At 47.3% G+C, this 15,065-nt stretch overlaps 1 protein-coding gene across 2 annotated transcripts; it reads left to right on the top strand.

The window, feature by feature from the left end:
- The first annotated feature begins 12,197 nt into the window (after positions 1–12,197).
- On the top strand, positions 12,198–14,935 carry TYROBP (transmembrane immune signaling adaptor TYROBP). 2 transcript variants are annotated; one of them, XM_081031291.1, is made up of 5 exons: positions 12,198–12,319; positions 12,708–12,734; positions 12,879–13,013; positions 13,201–13,247; positions 14,705–14,935. In XM_081031291.1, exons 1-5 carry the CDS (start codon positions 12,259–12,261, stop codon positions 14,768–14,770), a joined length of 336 nt encoding a protein of 111 aa, XP_080887417.1. In that variant the 5' UTR covers positions 12,198–12,258; the 3' UTR covers positions 14,771–14,935. The 2 variants fall into 2 exon arrangements, with proteins under 2 accessions (XP_080887417.1, XP_080887418.1); XM_081031292.1 differs by having other exon boundaries at positions 13,204–13,247; positions 14,705–14,899.
- The last annotated feature ends 130 nt before the right edge of the window (positions 14,936–15,065 follow it).

Raw genomic sequence — 15,065 nt, 5'->3', positions numbered from 1 at the left:
CTCTTGCACGCATGTGTGAGTCACACACCCACATACACACACAAGGAACATATTCAGAGTCATATCAAACAATTGCAAGGGATGGGTACACACATGTGCGCACATATTCTCAAATCAATGCAGTCTGTCGGCCAAAATAAGGTCAATTTATAAATAAACTTAGGGACCTTCCAAGTCAAGGTGGGCATTAAAGCAAGGAGGGATGAAGGTGGTGTCCCTTTATCCTCAACTAGTAGTACTCACCAACTCAAGTACAGCCAATGGGGTTAACTGGAATTAGCTCAACTTTGTAATTAACACATGAATCTGCACTGAGGACTAGGGACTCACTTTAAAGATCAGGCCTAAAGGTGCACCCCCATACGAAAGAGTCAAAAAAGAGGGGTAGGAAGATGAGTACATCCCCCATACACATACACTAATCACCCTAAATCAGACTGATGGGTCCCAGGCAAGCACCAACTTCTCCAGAGCAAACACAGACCCTGTGCATGAGGTTATGCACAGTGGAAGACCTACTGCAACTTTCAGGGTCTGCTTTAAGGATTTCCAGGTATTAACATAGAAGAAGACTTCCATAAGAACATGGGGAAATATTTACATTTGTGCAAAGAATAGAGAGAAATATACTGACAACTTTAGACAGCAAACATAGGAACTTTGGGCCACTGTGTGGACCTGCCATATAAAAGCCTGACCAATATAATAGGGGGTTAGAGGCTCATTTTACAGAATGACTGATGCTCAAGCTTTACTGATATCAGTGGCCCAGAGAGGAAAAGTCAATGCATTCGTGAGCGTAATGCCAGCTGCTGTAACAAACAACCCCCTGAATTTCAGTGACTTCATACGATAGTTTATTTCTCGCCACATATGTCCTGCTTGGTTGGCAGCTGTCTTCCATCTGGTGATTTATATCCCATACTTGTTAATTTTGTGCCTCATTATTTTCTGGGGCTCAGAATTACCTGCTTCCACTCGGCAAATGGAAGGGACAGGATGGGGAAGTTTCACCAACTTCTTAAAAAAACTTGGCCCAGGGGGAGGCCGGATGGCTCAGTTGGTTAGAGCGTGAGCTCTGAAAAACTGAACAGGGTGGCTGGTTCGATTCCAACATGGGCCAGTGAGCTGTGCCCTCCACAACTATATTGAAGATAACGAGCTGCCGCTCAACTTCCAGAGGGGCTGAACTTCCAGAGGGGTGGCTGGATTGAAAACGGCGACTGGACTTGGAGCTGAGCTGCTCCCTTCATAACTAGATTGATGGACAACGACTTGGAGCTGATGGGCCTTGGAGAAACACACTGTTCTCCAATAAAAATTTTTTTTACAAAATCTTTAAAAACAAACAAAAAAACAACAACAACAAAAGAACTTGGCCCAGAAATGACCTGCAAAGTTCTCTTTTGCATATATTTTATTGGAGAGAACTAGTCACATGGCAACCCTGAATGCAAGGAGGCTGAGAACATATTCCCAGGCTCGGCAGCTCCCTCCCAGTCATGACTATGCAAAGAGAGTGGGTTATAATGGATTCAACATCAATCACCACCAGATCCTCAACCTAAGGAGAGGCAGCAGCAGGAAGAGGCTGTGGGACCTTCTTTCATCCTCTACACCAAACCCTGCTGCTCCACGAAGAAGTTCCTAGCCCCACACTAACTACTCACACACCTATCCTGGCCCCTGTCTTTGGAGTGGCTGATCACAAATATGACGCCTTTGAGGACAAAGTGAATCTGGCTTGATTTGATAAATCTCTAGGTCAGTGCAAAAGGATGATGGTGAGTTTCCAACGCTTTTACTCTAAGCATTTATTGAGCCCTTACTGTGTTCCAGGTTGAATGCTGAGAACATGCCCATGAAACAGACACAGTCCTTTGGAATTGGGTCTCCTTATAAGACAGAAGAACAGGTAATTTCTGAACCCGAGGTTGTCACTGTGATACTGCACTATGAACAAGAGGGAGGAGAGGGGTGGAACAAGGAAGCCACCAAGTCTGCCAGCCAGTGATCAGTGATCATGGGGGTGGCAGTAAGGGTTCAGGGGAGGGATGGGGCAACATTTGAAGAGGTCACCTAGGTCAAAAGGGGATACGGCTTTCTAAACATGAAGATAATCGCTGAGTGTAAATCTGGGTACTAATCAGAAACCTAATGATTCCTGCTCCTAACACCACTGCTGATTCAAGTGCTAATCAGAAATCTGGTCCCTATGAACACAAGCCTGTGCTGATTTATGAGCTAATTATAAATCTATGCTGATTGTCAACTCTGTCCTAGAACTGGGCTACATCACAAACTTGGGCAGGAATATGTGGGAAATCACCAACTCAGAGATCCACATGCTAATTGCCATCTTGAGTTGATTCATGTGCTAATTACAATTTTGGGATTAGATTAATAGAGTGATCAAAGGGTGTTTTATTCATAATAAAGAACACAGACTCTGAAACTTTATTTACAGCCTGGGTTCAAACCCCAGCTCAGTCACTGAGCCGCTGAGTAACTCTGGGCAAGTTATTCCCTTCTGTGGGCCTCAGCTTAATTCCTGTAAAGGGAGGGTTGGTGGTGGAAATAGTACCACAAACGGCTGTTGGGAGGATTAAATGAGATAATATGTAAAGGGTGGGGAGCAGTGTCTGGCACCTAAGTGCTTACTCTGTAATTACTAGCTGTAATAGTAATAATAATAACATGCAGGTAACTGTGACTGTGGTTTAATCCTCATAGAGGGCCCGACCTCCAATTTCTTCACCACTACCACCCTTTCTTGGCTCAGGACTGGGAGTCTCATGCCTGGAAAGGTCTCCCAGAAGTTCCTAGGGCGACCCTCGGCGTCCCCAGCCCCGTCCCCATCCCTGCCCCTCTCAGCACCACTCCCAGGTCGCTCAGCCGCCACGTGGGGGCAGCAACCCACCGCTCAGCTGCTGCGCGCGCAGGGATTGTGGGTCGCGTAGTCCCGTGGGCGGGTTAAACAGTGGACCTTGCCTGGCATGCGCACTGCATTTCCCAGAAGGCCAGGCGACACCCTCTGCCTCACCTTGCTCAAGTCTGGAGGCGGAGGCCTCGCCGTCTCAGAAAGCGCGCCTCCAGAGCGGCGCGGGGGATTATGGGGTGTAAAGACAACCCCGCGCTCCAAGGAGGGTGTGCTGCGCAGGCGCGGGCGGTCTGTCGACCCTCTGGGTCTTAACAGGTGGATAGGGACCGACGTTCTGGCCCAGGAGCCACAGCCGTCGGAGCATAAGTTAGGGCAGCGGTGGAGGCTACGCAGTCCCTTACTCTAGGAAAAGCGAGACCCCCACCACTGTGTATGTCCTGGCCGCTCGGCCGCCTTCCGGCTCTCCTGCAGCTCTGCCATCCCTTGTCAGCTCTCCAGCCTGTTCATGGAGCTCCATCCAGTCTTAAAGGAAAAAAAAATCTTTTCCCCTTCTTTTCTCTTTTCTCACACACACACACCTTTAAAAAAAAAAACCTTATGATGGTAATGTTACACCATGCACAAATATAAAATAGTATAGTGAGCCTCCAGGTACCTATCACCATTCTTCAGCAATTATCAACAGATGGCCAATCTTGTTTTATTTTCTCTGCCTCCCTCCTCACCGAATTCGTTTAAAGCAAATCCCAGACATCATATAATTTCACCCATAAATACTTACACATGTATCTCTAAAAATATAAGGTTCATTTAAAAAACAATCATAACACCTCTATCACACCTAAAAACGAACAATTCCTTAATATTATCTAATATCCAGCCCATCTCCAAATTCCCCGATTGTTTTATAAGTGTCTTTTAACTGTTGGCTTGTTTAAGTCAGAATCCAAACAGAATATGTGCGTTGTATTTTGTTGGTACCTCTTTAAGTCTTATTCTATGACAGTTTCCCATTCCCTCTCATTCATCTCACAGTCTGATTTGACTGGATGCACTTGCTGTCCTTGAATATGTTCTGTCCCCTGTGTGTCCTGCCCACTAATAGATCTAGAGGCTGGGTCATATTCAGGTTCAGTTTGGGGTAAGTATACTTCATGGGTGATGTTACGTTCATCTATCAGAAGGCACTTAAAAATGTCTGGATTTTTTTTTGTAATGTTAATATCCAGTGTTGGGTTTGAGTATTGTTAGCCTGATCCATCCATTATAAAACGACAGCCAAACTTGAAGAAGGAAGTGTCCACACGCTCTCCCCTTCATCTCTCTCCCTCTATTCCACACACACACAAAAATGATATGGTGGGCCGGCCCGGTGGCTCAGGCGGTTGGAGCTCCGTGCTCCTAACTCTGAAGGCTGCCTGTTCGATTCCCACATGGGCCAGTGGACTCTCAGCCACAAGGTTGCCAGTTCGACTCCCGCAAGGGATGGTGGGCTGCGTCCCCTGCAACTAAGACTGAAAGGACAAAAACTTGACTTGGAAAAAAGTCCTGGAAGTACACACTATTCCCCAATAAACTCCTGTTCCCCTTCCCCAATAAAATCGAAAAAAAAAAAAAAAAGATATGATGTATGGCTAAAGCCCTTCCTTGTTGCTAAACTCAAGAGGCAATTCTCCAACCTCAACTCACTGGCCCTGCAATAACGAGCCTGTGTTGTTCTGTCCAATATGGTAACCGCCAACCACACAAATGGCCATTGAGGGCTTAACTAGTCTTAATGTGATGTAAGTGTAAAATACACACTGGGATTTCAAAGACTTAATTAAAAAAAAGTAAAGATATCTCAAGAACTGAAAAAAAATATTGATAATGTGTAAAAATGCTAGTATTTGGGATACATTAATAATATAATAAAATATACAAGTGGAATATTTTATCAAAATTATTTTCACCTGTTTTTACTTTTTAAACGTATCTACTAGAAATTTTAAAACACATATGTGGCCTGCATTATATTTCTATTAGAAGGTGTTGTTCTAGACCAGTGGTTTTCAAAGTGTGATCTGTGGACCAGCAGCATCAGCATAGCATCACATGACAATTTGTTGGAGTGGAAATTAAAGGCAACCGCAACTAAAATTGGAGTCAAGAGGGCCTGAAGGGGGAGCTCTCACACCCTACAGCTTATCGTCAATTACCCCCAACAGGAAGAGCCATACCTTGTATCTCTAACGGAAAGATGTTTTCCATTTTACTATCCCAGCAGGAGGAAGGAAGATTTTCTCCTTGCTGGGCAACAACTCAGCAACTGAGAGACTCACCACCCAGCCAGTGAAAAGCCACTGCACTTTGAACTCTGAGTTTCCTCCAATGGACCCTTGTGACAGTTCCTCCCAACTCCCCCCTTTCCTCTAGGAAAGAACAGTTTCTCTCCTTTGTTCTTCAGATTTGCCTATGTGGTCTTCCTAACATCCTTAAACACACCCCCTTTTATGTTTAAACTAATTATAGTGGCTTTTACTGTACGCAACTAAGAACCCTGACTGCTACGTTTGGGGCAGATGTAACCTTGGTTTAATGACCAGATCCAGGCATGTTCCTGCTTTCAAACTGTGAAGCAGCAAGTTCTTTGAGAAAGGGGCAGGGATGGGAGATGTCATGTATATCTATTGTGCTGATGATCCAGTGCCCATCTTTCCTTCTGGGAATTATACTCCTCTCTTTGTCTTAGTGTGGGTTCTCCCAGAACAGGATCTTGAGAAGAGGATTCAAGTGCAAGTTATTTACTTGGGAGTTCAGAGAACCCTGGTGGGGAAGGGGGAAGGGAGAGAGGAAAGGGTGAGTCAATGAAGGGTGTGTTATCTAGGGCAATTGGATCGTAATCTTTCTGGGGAGGTCTGGGAGACAGTGTAGAATCCTAGAGTTGTTCCATCCAAGGGTGAGTGGGCTAGGGTATTTATCCCTCAACTCCCATCCCTTATTGGTAGCGGGGCTGCTTCCAGGATCATTAATTCCCTCACCCTTTTCATCCTGGACCAGGTGGGTTCCAGCAGTCAGAAAGAGCCCTCCAGAAAATAGTCACAGTGCAGGGAGGGAGTTGGAAGCTGGGTAGTGTGCTTGGAAATGGTAAATGCTGAGGGAATATGGGTGAGGCACCAAGGGCATTTCCTACATGCTGCTTCTAAGGACTGTTCCTCCCTCCTCCATCTTAGTGTTCTCATGGATCCTGTCATTTTCTTACTGACTTCACCCCCACCCCTGCCACAAGTGATTGATTTAGGGTGGGCAGGTAATTCACGCTGAGCTAAGCTTAGCCCTGATGATGGTGATGATGACGATATTATCATGGGACCAGCACGAGTGAGCTATTGATGGCAGAAACTGTGCTTCTGTAAGGAACAGAGAAGGCTGAACAAAGCGAGAAGCAAAGGCAGTCTATGGAGAGAGAGCTGGAGTCAGTCCAGATCTGTTTGAAGTTCCATTACCTCCTTTTTTTCTGATGTTTGGGTGCTCAGCCTTCCCTTAAAAAAATGTGTGCATTAACCTCCAAATCTCCACCATCTTCACCCTCTAAACTCAGCTATTCAAGCCAGGCATTTGAAATTATGGCAGATAGGATATAAATTTGGCTATAGTAACAAAGTCCCCCAAATGGTAGTGTTGTTTGCATCGTCAATTGCTTTGTAATAGACCACCCCAAAATGTAGCGGCTTAAAACAATGATTTATTGGGTCGGCCCGGTGGCTCAGGTGGTTAGAGCTCCATGCTCCTAACTCCGAAGGCTGCTGGTTCGATTCCCACGTGGGCCAGTGGGCTCTCAACCAAAAGGCTGCCAATTCGATTCCTCAACTCCCACAAGGGATGGTGGGCAGCTCCCCCTGCAACTAAGATTGAACAGGCACCTTGAGCTGAGCTGCCACTGAGCTCCCGGATAGCTCAGTTGGTTGGAGCGCGTCCTTTCAACCACAAGGTTGCGGGTTTGACTCCTACAAGGGATGATGGGCTGAGCCCCCTGCAACTAGTAACGGCAACTGGACCTGGAGCTGAACTGCGCCCTCCACAACTAAGACTGAAAGGACAACAACTTGACATGAAAAAAAGTCCTGGAAGTACACACTGTTCCCCAAAAAGTACTGTTCCCCTTCCCCAATAAAAATATCTTTAAAAAAAAAAGATTTATTATTTCCCATGATTCAGTGAACTGACTAGTGGTTCTTCTGCTCTTCATGGTGTTGCCGGGGTCACTCATTTGGATGGTGGCTGGCATGGCATGTGAGATCCATGGTGAATTCTGTTACCTGTCTGGAGCCTTGGAACTTGCTATCGATTGCAGAGCCTTGGTTCTCTTCCACATGGCGTTTCCACACCATGTCTCATTCTCTAGGGCCTCTATGTACAGCCTCCCTCTCCAAGAAGGGAGCTTGGACTTCTTTTCAACATGGCAGCTGAGTTCCAATAAAGTAAAAGTGGAAGCTGTAAGGCTTCTTAAGGCCTAAGCTCAGAACTGGCACAGCATTGCTTCCATTGCATTCTTAGTCAAAACAAGTCACAAGGTCAGCTCAAATTTAAGTGGAGGAAAACTTGACTCTCTACTTCTTGGTGTGAGTACGGCATGTGCATGTTGGAGGAAGAAATTCTTGGTGACCATCTTTGGAGACTACATACCATGAGTGGCTTAAATAAGGTAGAAGTTTCTCTATATAACAATCCAGGGCTGGTGTGGTTCCTCCAAGATGATAGGCACTGAGGTTCCTTCTATCTTATTGCTCTTTGGTCCTTATGATGTTGCCATCATTCACTTTTTCCAAAATGATCCCTCCCACATTCAAAGTCCAGCAAATGAGAAAATCAAAGAAAAGGAATAGAGTGTACCTTTCCACAAAGGCTATGACTTGTAAATTCCCTGTTCACTTCCCATTCTGCCCATAGGCCAGAATGCAGTCATATGGCCACTCGAAATGCAAACGAGGCCAGGAAATATAGTCTTTAGTCTAGCGGCCAGATGCCTTGCTAAAAATTCTGTGGAAGAAGGAACAGGAGGATATTGGGGTATGCTAGCATTCTTATCTGCTAAGCAATCAATTCAAGAACAACAATGGGGAGGTGACCAATTAGCTCAGTTGGTTAGAGCGTGGTGCTAATAACACCAAGGTTGCCGGTTCGATCCCTGCATGGGTCACTGTGAGCTGCGCCCTTCTTGAAACAACAGCGGACATGTCTGGGATACACTTAAACCTGTGCAGAGATGAGGAGCCCTGTTTAATCTGTCCTGTTATCACTGTTGATCATTTAGTCCAATATCCAAGGAATATTTATTGAGCATCTTACTATGTGTACGGGGGACACAACAGTTAACAAGGCAGGAAGGTCCCTGTTCTCGCGGAGTTTCCATTCCAGAGGAAGTGGCAGACAGTAGAAATAACAACACATAAATTAGAGAATTTCAGGTGTGACAAATACAGGAAGAAAATTAAATTGGTAGTGAGAGGTGCCTTGAGCAGTGGTGATTAGGGGAAGCCTCTGAGGATGTGACATTTGAGCTGAGACATAGAGGGTGAGAAGGGGCCGGTTATACAGAGACTTTGGAGACAGCATCATAGGCAGGGGGAACAGCAAGTACAAGGACCCTGAGGAGAGAATGAGCTAGACTGGTTCAAGAAACAGCGAGGAGGCTAGTGTAGTAAGAGTAGGGTAAATGAGGGGAAGAGAGGTAGAGGTAGGAGAGGAAGATAGAGGGACGGTCAGATCTTTATGTTTTTATTTCTCTTGGGTAATGTCTGCTTTTATGGAATTGCTGAATCTCTGCATAGGTGAGTGTTTAACTCTCTAAGAAATTACCAAACTCTTCTCCAAAGTGGTGGTTCTATTTTATATTTCCACCAACAGTATGAGATTTCCAGTTGCTGCACATCTCTACGGATAGGGTCAGTCTTTTTAATTTTAGTCATTCTAGTGGGTTTGTAGTGGTATTTCATTGTGGTTTTAATTTGTATTTCCCTAATGACTGATGATGTTGAGTGCTTTTCCATATGTTATTGACCGTTCAAATCTCTTATTCTGTTGTGTGCCTTTAAATCTTTTGGCCATTTAAAAAATTGGGTTCTTGGTCTGATTTTTCAAAAAACTTCCTCTGGTTATTGTGGGTAACATGGGCTGTAGGAGGCAAAAATGTAAGCAGGGAGAGTGTGGAGTCCTGTAGTTTCCACAGAGGCGAGCTTGTCACAAGCTCAACACATTGCCTGCTTTCCGGGAAAGTCAGCTTTGGCCTTGCCCAACTCTTGGGCTGCTGCCCGGAGAAATTGAGACACTTCACAAATCTCATGGGGGCCAGGATGATTGCCCTGCTTCCTGGAGTCTGGCACTGTAGGAGTGGGGTGGCACCCTCCATCTCAGTCTCTTCCTTCACCCAGTGGAGACCATGGATCAGAGACTCGCCCAGGCTGACATTCTGTGGTCTACAGCAGTACAATCAGTCATACCGGTTGCCAAAATATTGAGATCTCTTTTGGTTAGTAAAGAGCCTCTACCCCACATCCCACAGATATCTGTCACCACCCCAGTCTATTCCCTTGGGACACCACAGACTTCCCCACATCTCAGCAACAAAAGGGGGACTCGGGACTCTGACCCAGGCCACATCTGTTCTGATTGGATGGTGCCTGGGTGTCCCGGCTATTAGATGGAATTCTGGGGACAGCCCAGGCCTAGCTGGAGTTGGGAGGATCAGATCAGGAGGGTGAGGGGTTGAGGAAAGATTTGTATTAAGGTGAGCCCACAACTGGATAGTTGAAGTATACTAATAATAATAATAATAATTATTATTATTAATGTTCATTGAACATGTACAGTGTGCCAGGCAGGCATCATTCTAATAGACCTCCCAAAATCCTCACAATAAAGCGGGCCATTGCAGCAACCTGGCCACCAGCTCCTGTCCCTGCCCCCTACAGTCTGCTCCCATGCCAAGCCAGGGAGCCAGTGAATACCAGAGTCAGATCAGGGCCTTCCGGGCTCAGAGCCTGCCCTGGTCTTTGAAAATCCCTGGCTCACTCTGCTCCAGCCACTGATAAAGATGAACTGAAACTTTAAGTAAACATAGGAGGGACTATGAGAGGAGCTAGGGCTTATGGAAGTTCTCCCGCTCTACGTAATCACAAGAACCCTACGCGAGAACCCTAAAGGAAGAACTCTGTTTATAATAAAGCTCGATGGTTCTAACTTCCCCTTCCCTTGGCTTCCTTTTCCCTTATATAAATACCCCTCCATCTTGGCACGCAGGCCAGCGTATACATGTGGTTTCCCATATGTGCTTCCGCTGGGTTGCAACCCTTTCTTTTTCCCAAATAAATCCTTTTTGGTGACCAAACACCTAGTCGATATTATTTTTCAGTTGACACCACCTTGAAAGGCCTGAGGTGCCAGTCGGGCCTGCAGGGCCTATTCTCTTCATGCTTACCCCAGACCTGATAGTCATCATGCTGGCAGGCGTGTTGGTTGTTTAGCAGCAGGACTCAGCCAGGTATGGGCCGTGGCAGCCGTTAAACAAAAAAACCTTTCACAGCCAAAAGCTTTTCTAAAAGAAAGCATTTATTGAGCTAAGTGCTAACCAGAAAAGTACCAGGTCCTGGAGTATGCAGTCTAAACCACCAACAGCAGGGTTAGATGGAGAAGATAACAGGTCCACCACCCTGGAGTTGACGGCCCTTTTGTACAATGAGTCTGGAGAGGAAAGATGTAAGTTGTTTTGAAAGATTTTACATTGGCTAGAGATAAAGAGATGAGGCAGGGCTAGTTCTGGGATAGATGTATTGTCCATAAGGAAGAAGTATTTACTGTTTGGGGTTGGTTGTGGGCAACAGTCCTGAAAGTTCACGCATAAGCAAAAGCTGAGGTGCTTGGGGTTGGTGGTGCCTGGTAGAGAGCTACTCCACCGTTCTCTAGATAATTGCAGAAATAGCCTGCTGGAAGTTAATCACAAGTTTCAACACTCATTCAGGAATGTGAGCAGTCTTTTGCTGCTTTTGCCCTTTAACTGTGAACTGATTAACCTCTCTTGTCTCTTCCTTCCACCCTCCTGCCTGCTGTAATTCAATTTAGTACACCTCAGAATTTTCTCTTAGTTAGAAGCCAGTGCTGCCTTGGAGACTGGGCCCTGACCCTCCTCTAGACTCCGAATCCCCTCCCTCCCTCAACTCCCCAACAGGGCCACTTAGTGTCTGTCCCATGACCAGCATCCAGTTTCCTCTTTTCTCTCCTGAGCCCAGGCCCAGAGAGCTGTGGGGTGTGACGCCTGGATGGGGGAGGGGGGCTTCCTGCTGCTGGCCCATCCCCCTCAGTGCTCTAACCTCAGGTTCCTTCTTCTGCAGCCCCAGCTCAGGCTCCTGCCAAGGGCTGGAAGTCCTTGTCTCCTGGATGGCCTCCCTCTGTCCTCACTTCCAGCCACTTCTTCATTGGTTGGGGCAGCCCAGCCTGGCCCAGTGGTCACCACATTGTCTCCCACCTGCCTCACCCCACCCCCAATCTTGTGTCTGTGATGTGTATATCTATGTCACTATCTGTTCCTCTCCCTCTTTCTCTGTCTTACCATCGTTTTCTCGTTTTCTCCTCCACTGTCTTCCATCTTGGCTCTGTTTTGTTTTCTCTCTAAGGGTCAATATTTGTCTTTGGGCCCTGCATTCCATTTCCATCCTTATTTGCTGTGTGACCTTGGGCAGGTGTCTTTACTTTTCTGTAAAAAGGTGATGATAAGAGCATCCACCTCAGAAGGGTGTTGTGGGGGTTAAATGAGTTAACACTTGGGACAGAGTGCCTGCACATCATTAGTGCCCACATCCTAACAGCTTTCATTTAATATCCTATGAACATCACAAAGTTCTGATTAATAATTATAGCTGGTGCTTATAAAAGGCTGAAAAGTGTCAGTCTCTGTTTTAGAAACATTCATTCATTTGATCCCCACAACACCTTACAAAGTAGGTACTATTTTACTCCCTATTTTACAGATGAGGAAACTGAGGCCCAGAGAGGTTGACGTACTTACTCAAGGTTGCCCAGCTAGGAGAGGCAGAGCTGGTTTCTATCATAGCCAGCCACTGGTCCTCCTGGTACAATGATGTCTGACCCCTGATCGGGGATGGAGGACGAGTTGACACACATACCCTTTGCCCTTCATGTTCAGCCATTGGAGGCCGTAGCATGGTCTGTGCGGTGTCTAGGCCTGATTTTTTCTGCTGTTATCTCTTTCTGTCCCTCTTCCCCTTATCGTCCCCTCCTTCCTCCTGCCACCACCCATCTCAGACTTCCTCCTTCTCTGGGCTGGACGCTACACCACATCCCACGGGCCCTTGGACTGTAGTGTCCAGCAGCGTCACTGCGTCATGGGGGACCTTGGACCCTCCAACAGGCTCCTGCTCCTGCCTCTCCTTCTGACTGTGGGTGGTGAGTTGGGGGCTTCTGCAACTGCCTCCTGAGTCCCTGGGCTCAGCTTGGAGCAGGGCAAGAAACCGGGTGGAAAGAGAGAACCTAAGGGGAGGGGAGGGTTGGGAAAGGAGCATATCCCTAGCCCCCCAAACCCTGTGTGTCTCTCCCAGAACCTGAGCCCCCAACATTTGGCCTCTGATAGAAGCAGGGAGAGGGAACTCTAAGGGTGTTGTAATAGGACAAGTCAGTGTAGAAATAATACAGTCCAGTGGCCTTTACACTGGCCACAGATTCTACCAGACTCCACCCTCACCCCCTTGCTATCAGGACCCACCCTCCCCAGCTTCTACACCCACCTTCCAGTCATAGCCTCGTGCCCCAGTTTACCTTCTTTTTCTCTCCTCAGGTCTCAGCCCTGCCCAGGCACAAAGCGGTATGCCTAGATCCTGAAATTCCCCTCCCTACTCCTCATCTCTGTCTCTTCCCAAATCTCTCCAAACCTCCCCCTACTGACACCTCCTCCCAATTCCCAACTCCCATTGACCTCCCCTGACCCCAGTGCCACATACATTCCCAGAATGCAACTGCTCCGTGGTGAGCCCTGGTGTGCTGGCGGGGATTGTACTGGGGGACTTGGTGCTGACCCTCCTCATCGCCCTGGCCGTGTACTCCTTGGGCCGGCTGGTCCCTCGGGGGCGAGGGGCCGCAGAGGGTGAGTGGGGCTGGTAGGGGATGGCATGGGACACTCTGAGGACTTGTCTGGAGGGGAGGGGTAAGGTCCCAAGTCACAACCATCCAAAGGGATGTTGATGGAGGGGTTGATTTTGCACGAAGCAAATGGTCCCAGTTCACCACCTTGTCTGTCTTCTCACTCACTCTGCCACACTCCCCATCTCTAGCAGTGACCAAGAAACAGCGCATCCCGGAGACAGAGTCGCCTTATCAGGTGAGGAAACCAGCTTCTCTTCCTCACATCTCAGTCCTGCCCTGTGGGTATTTGTCCTAAACGTTGCACCCACCACACCCCACCCCACCCCACCCCTGCCCCCAGTCCCTCTAGAATGTATACCCTAAAGCCACTTTCTCAGCAGCTCCTCAAATTCTTGAAGACTAATGAGGCATCTGTCCCAAACTACTTTCAGTGATGAATTATCACCTTATGCTCAGCTTAAAATGTGTGGAGAAGAAATACAGGGATGGTTTGCCTTTGCAAAGGCAAGTGCAGGCCTTAGCCAGAAAGCAGTCTCCGAATTCCTTTGGAAAAGCCCCTCCTGGGACAGACTAATTTCCAGGAGAAGCTCTCATAAGAGCAGAGGATATAATTCAGCCCTGGTTTGGTAACTCCAAAGAGAGGAGTTCTATCTACCATTTGCAGGGCAGAGATACTGAGTCCCTTTGAGAAGCTGATGAAAGCTAGAGACTCCTCAGAAAAATCCACACAAAAACACAAAATTGTGCATATAATTGAAGGCTGGTGCAAATATCCTTGAAACTTTTCTTAAGAACCATGATGCAGATACAGGCATCTTTCCATCTCCTGCCTCTCTATCAACATTGTTCTTAACCTTTTAGGGGCTCATGAGCTCCTCTGAGAATCTAATGGAAGCCAAAAAGAACCCTCCCCAGAAACATGCACACCCAGACTGGCCATGTGCATGTGATTTCAGGGGTTCTGTCTGACGCCTGCCTCTTGGGGCCATAGACCCCCCCCCCCCCCCGCAACTGTGAGCCCTGCTCTGGGACCTCTGTTTTACTTGTTGGCAACCAGCTTTGCTTTGCCTCACTTGTGGATAAAAAGTCTCTTTATGAAGTGCAAGAATCTCGAGTCCAGCTCTGTGAGGTCCAGAAGACTGAAGAGGCTTTCCAGTTACTGGGGGCAGTGAAATTTTAGGGCAAAGCATTGCTCCATTTTATTCATACCTTTGGTGGAATTTGTTGAGCACCTATATGTGCTAGGTGCTGGAAACACAGCAGCAGAGCTTATGTCCTAATTGGGGAGATGGACTTAAAGCCAATTAACAATCAAATCATTTTGGAAGGCATCAGGAAGGAATAAAGCAGGCTGGGGTGACAGTGACTGAGGTGTGGGGGGAAGAAACTACAGATTGGGAAATAAAGAAATGCCTCTCTCAGGAAATGACATGAGCTGACACTTGAAGGGGGAGAAGGAACCAGGCAGAGAGAACGTTATGTGCCAAGGCCCTCAAGCTGGGGCATAACGATGAGGCAGAGGAGAAAGGGGAACTTTGAATGCACTTGAATAAAATCGAGATCTCTAACATGACTGCAAGGTTGAAGAAGCTACCAGGGGCCTTGCAGGCCACTGGGAGGAGGCTGGATTTGTTTTAAGTTTGTTTGGTGGCCCCTTCCGCTGATGGTCCTCACCTTGTGCCATCCTTTTAGGAACTCCAAGGTCCAAGGTCAGATGTCTACAGTGACCTCAACACACAGAGGCAGTATTACAAATGAGCCCAAACCACTGCCCTCAACAACCTGATGCCTGGATTCAGTCATTCCTGACGCCAACCCAGCACCCTATTCCTACTCCCACCGAGATACAATCCACAGAGTGCCCCCCCCCTGAGATATCAGACTTCTCCCCACCCCAGCCCCAAATAAACATGGAGCTCAAAGCACTGTTGAGTTATTCCAGATCCCTGGGCTGATGGGATGTGGATATGTGGGGTTCTGGGAGGCTGGGCCATGGACCCAGAAACAGCTAAATGGGAGGGAAGCTTTGGGGACCCTGGGGTTCTTTGAGGAA

The sequence above is a fragment of the Rhinolophus hipposideros genome (genome assembly GCF_964194185.1).
Source record: "Rhinolophus hipposideros genome assembly, chromosome: 21".
Lineage (NCBI taxonomy): Eukaryota > Metazoa > Chordata > Mammalia > Chiroptera > Rhinolophidae > Rhinolophus > Rhinolophus hipposideros.
Note: the sequence above shows the minus strand (reverse complement) of the source record. Positions and strands in the feature narration are given on the sequence as shown.

Excerpts from the sequence above, each read along its gene's own strand:
- TYROBP (XM_081031291.1), top strand. The coding sequence starts at position 12,259 with ATGGGGGACCTTGGACCCTCCAACAGGCTCCTGCTCCTGCCTCTCCTT. Across the intron at positions 12,735-12,878 it reads CCCTGCCCAGGCACAAAGCG|AATGCAACTGCTCCGTGGTG; the intron begins GTATGCCTAGAT and ends ATACATTCCCAG. Across the intron at positions 13,248-14,704 it reads AGACAGAGTCGCCTTATCAG|GAACTCCAAGGTCCAAGGTC; the intron begins GTGAGGAAACCA and ends CCATCCTTTTAG.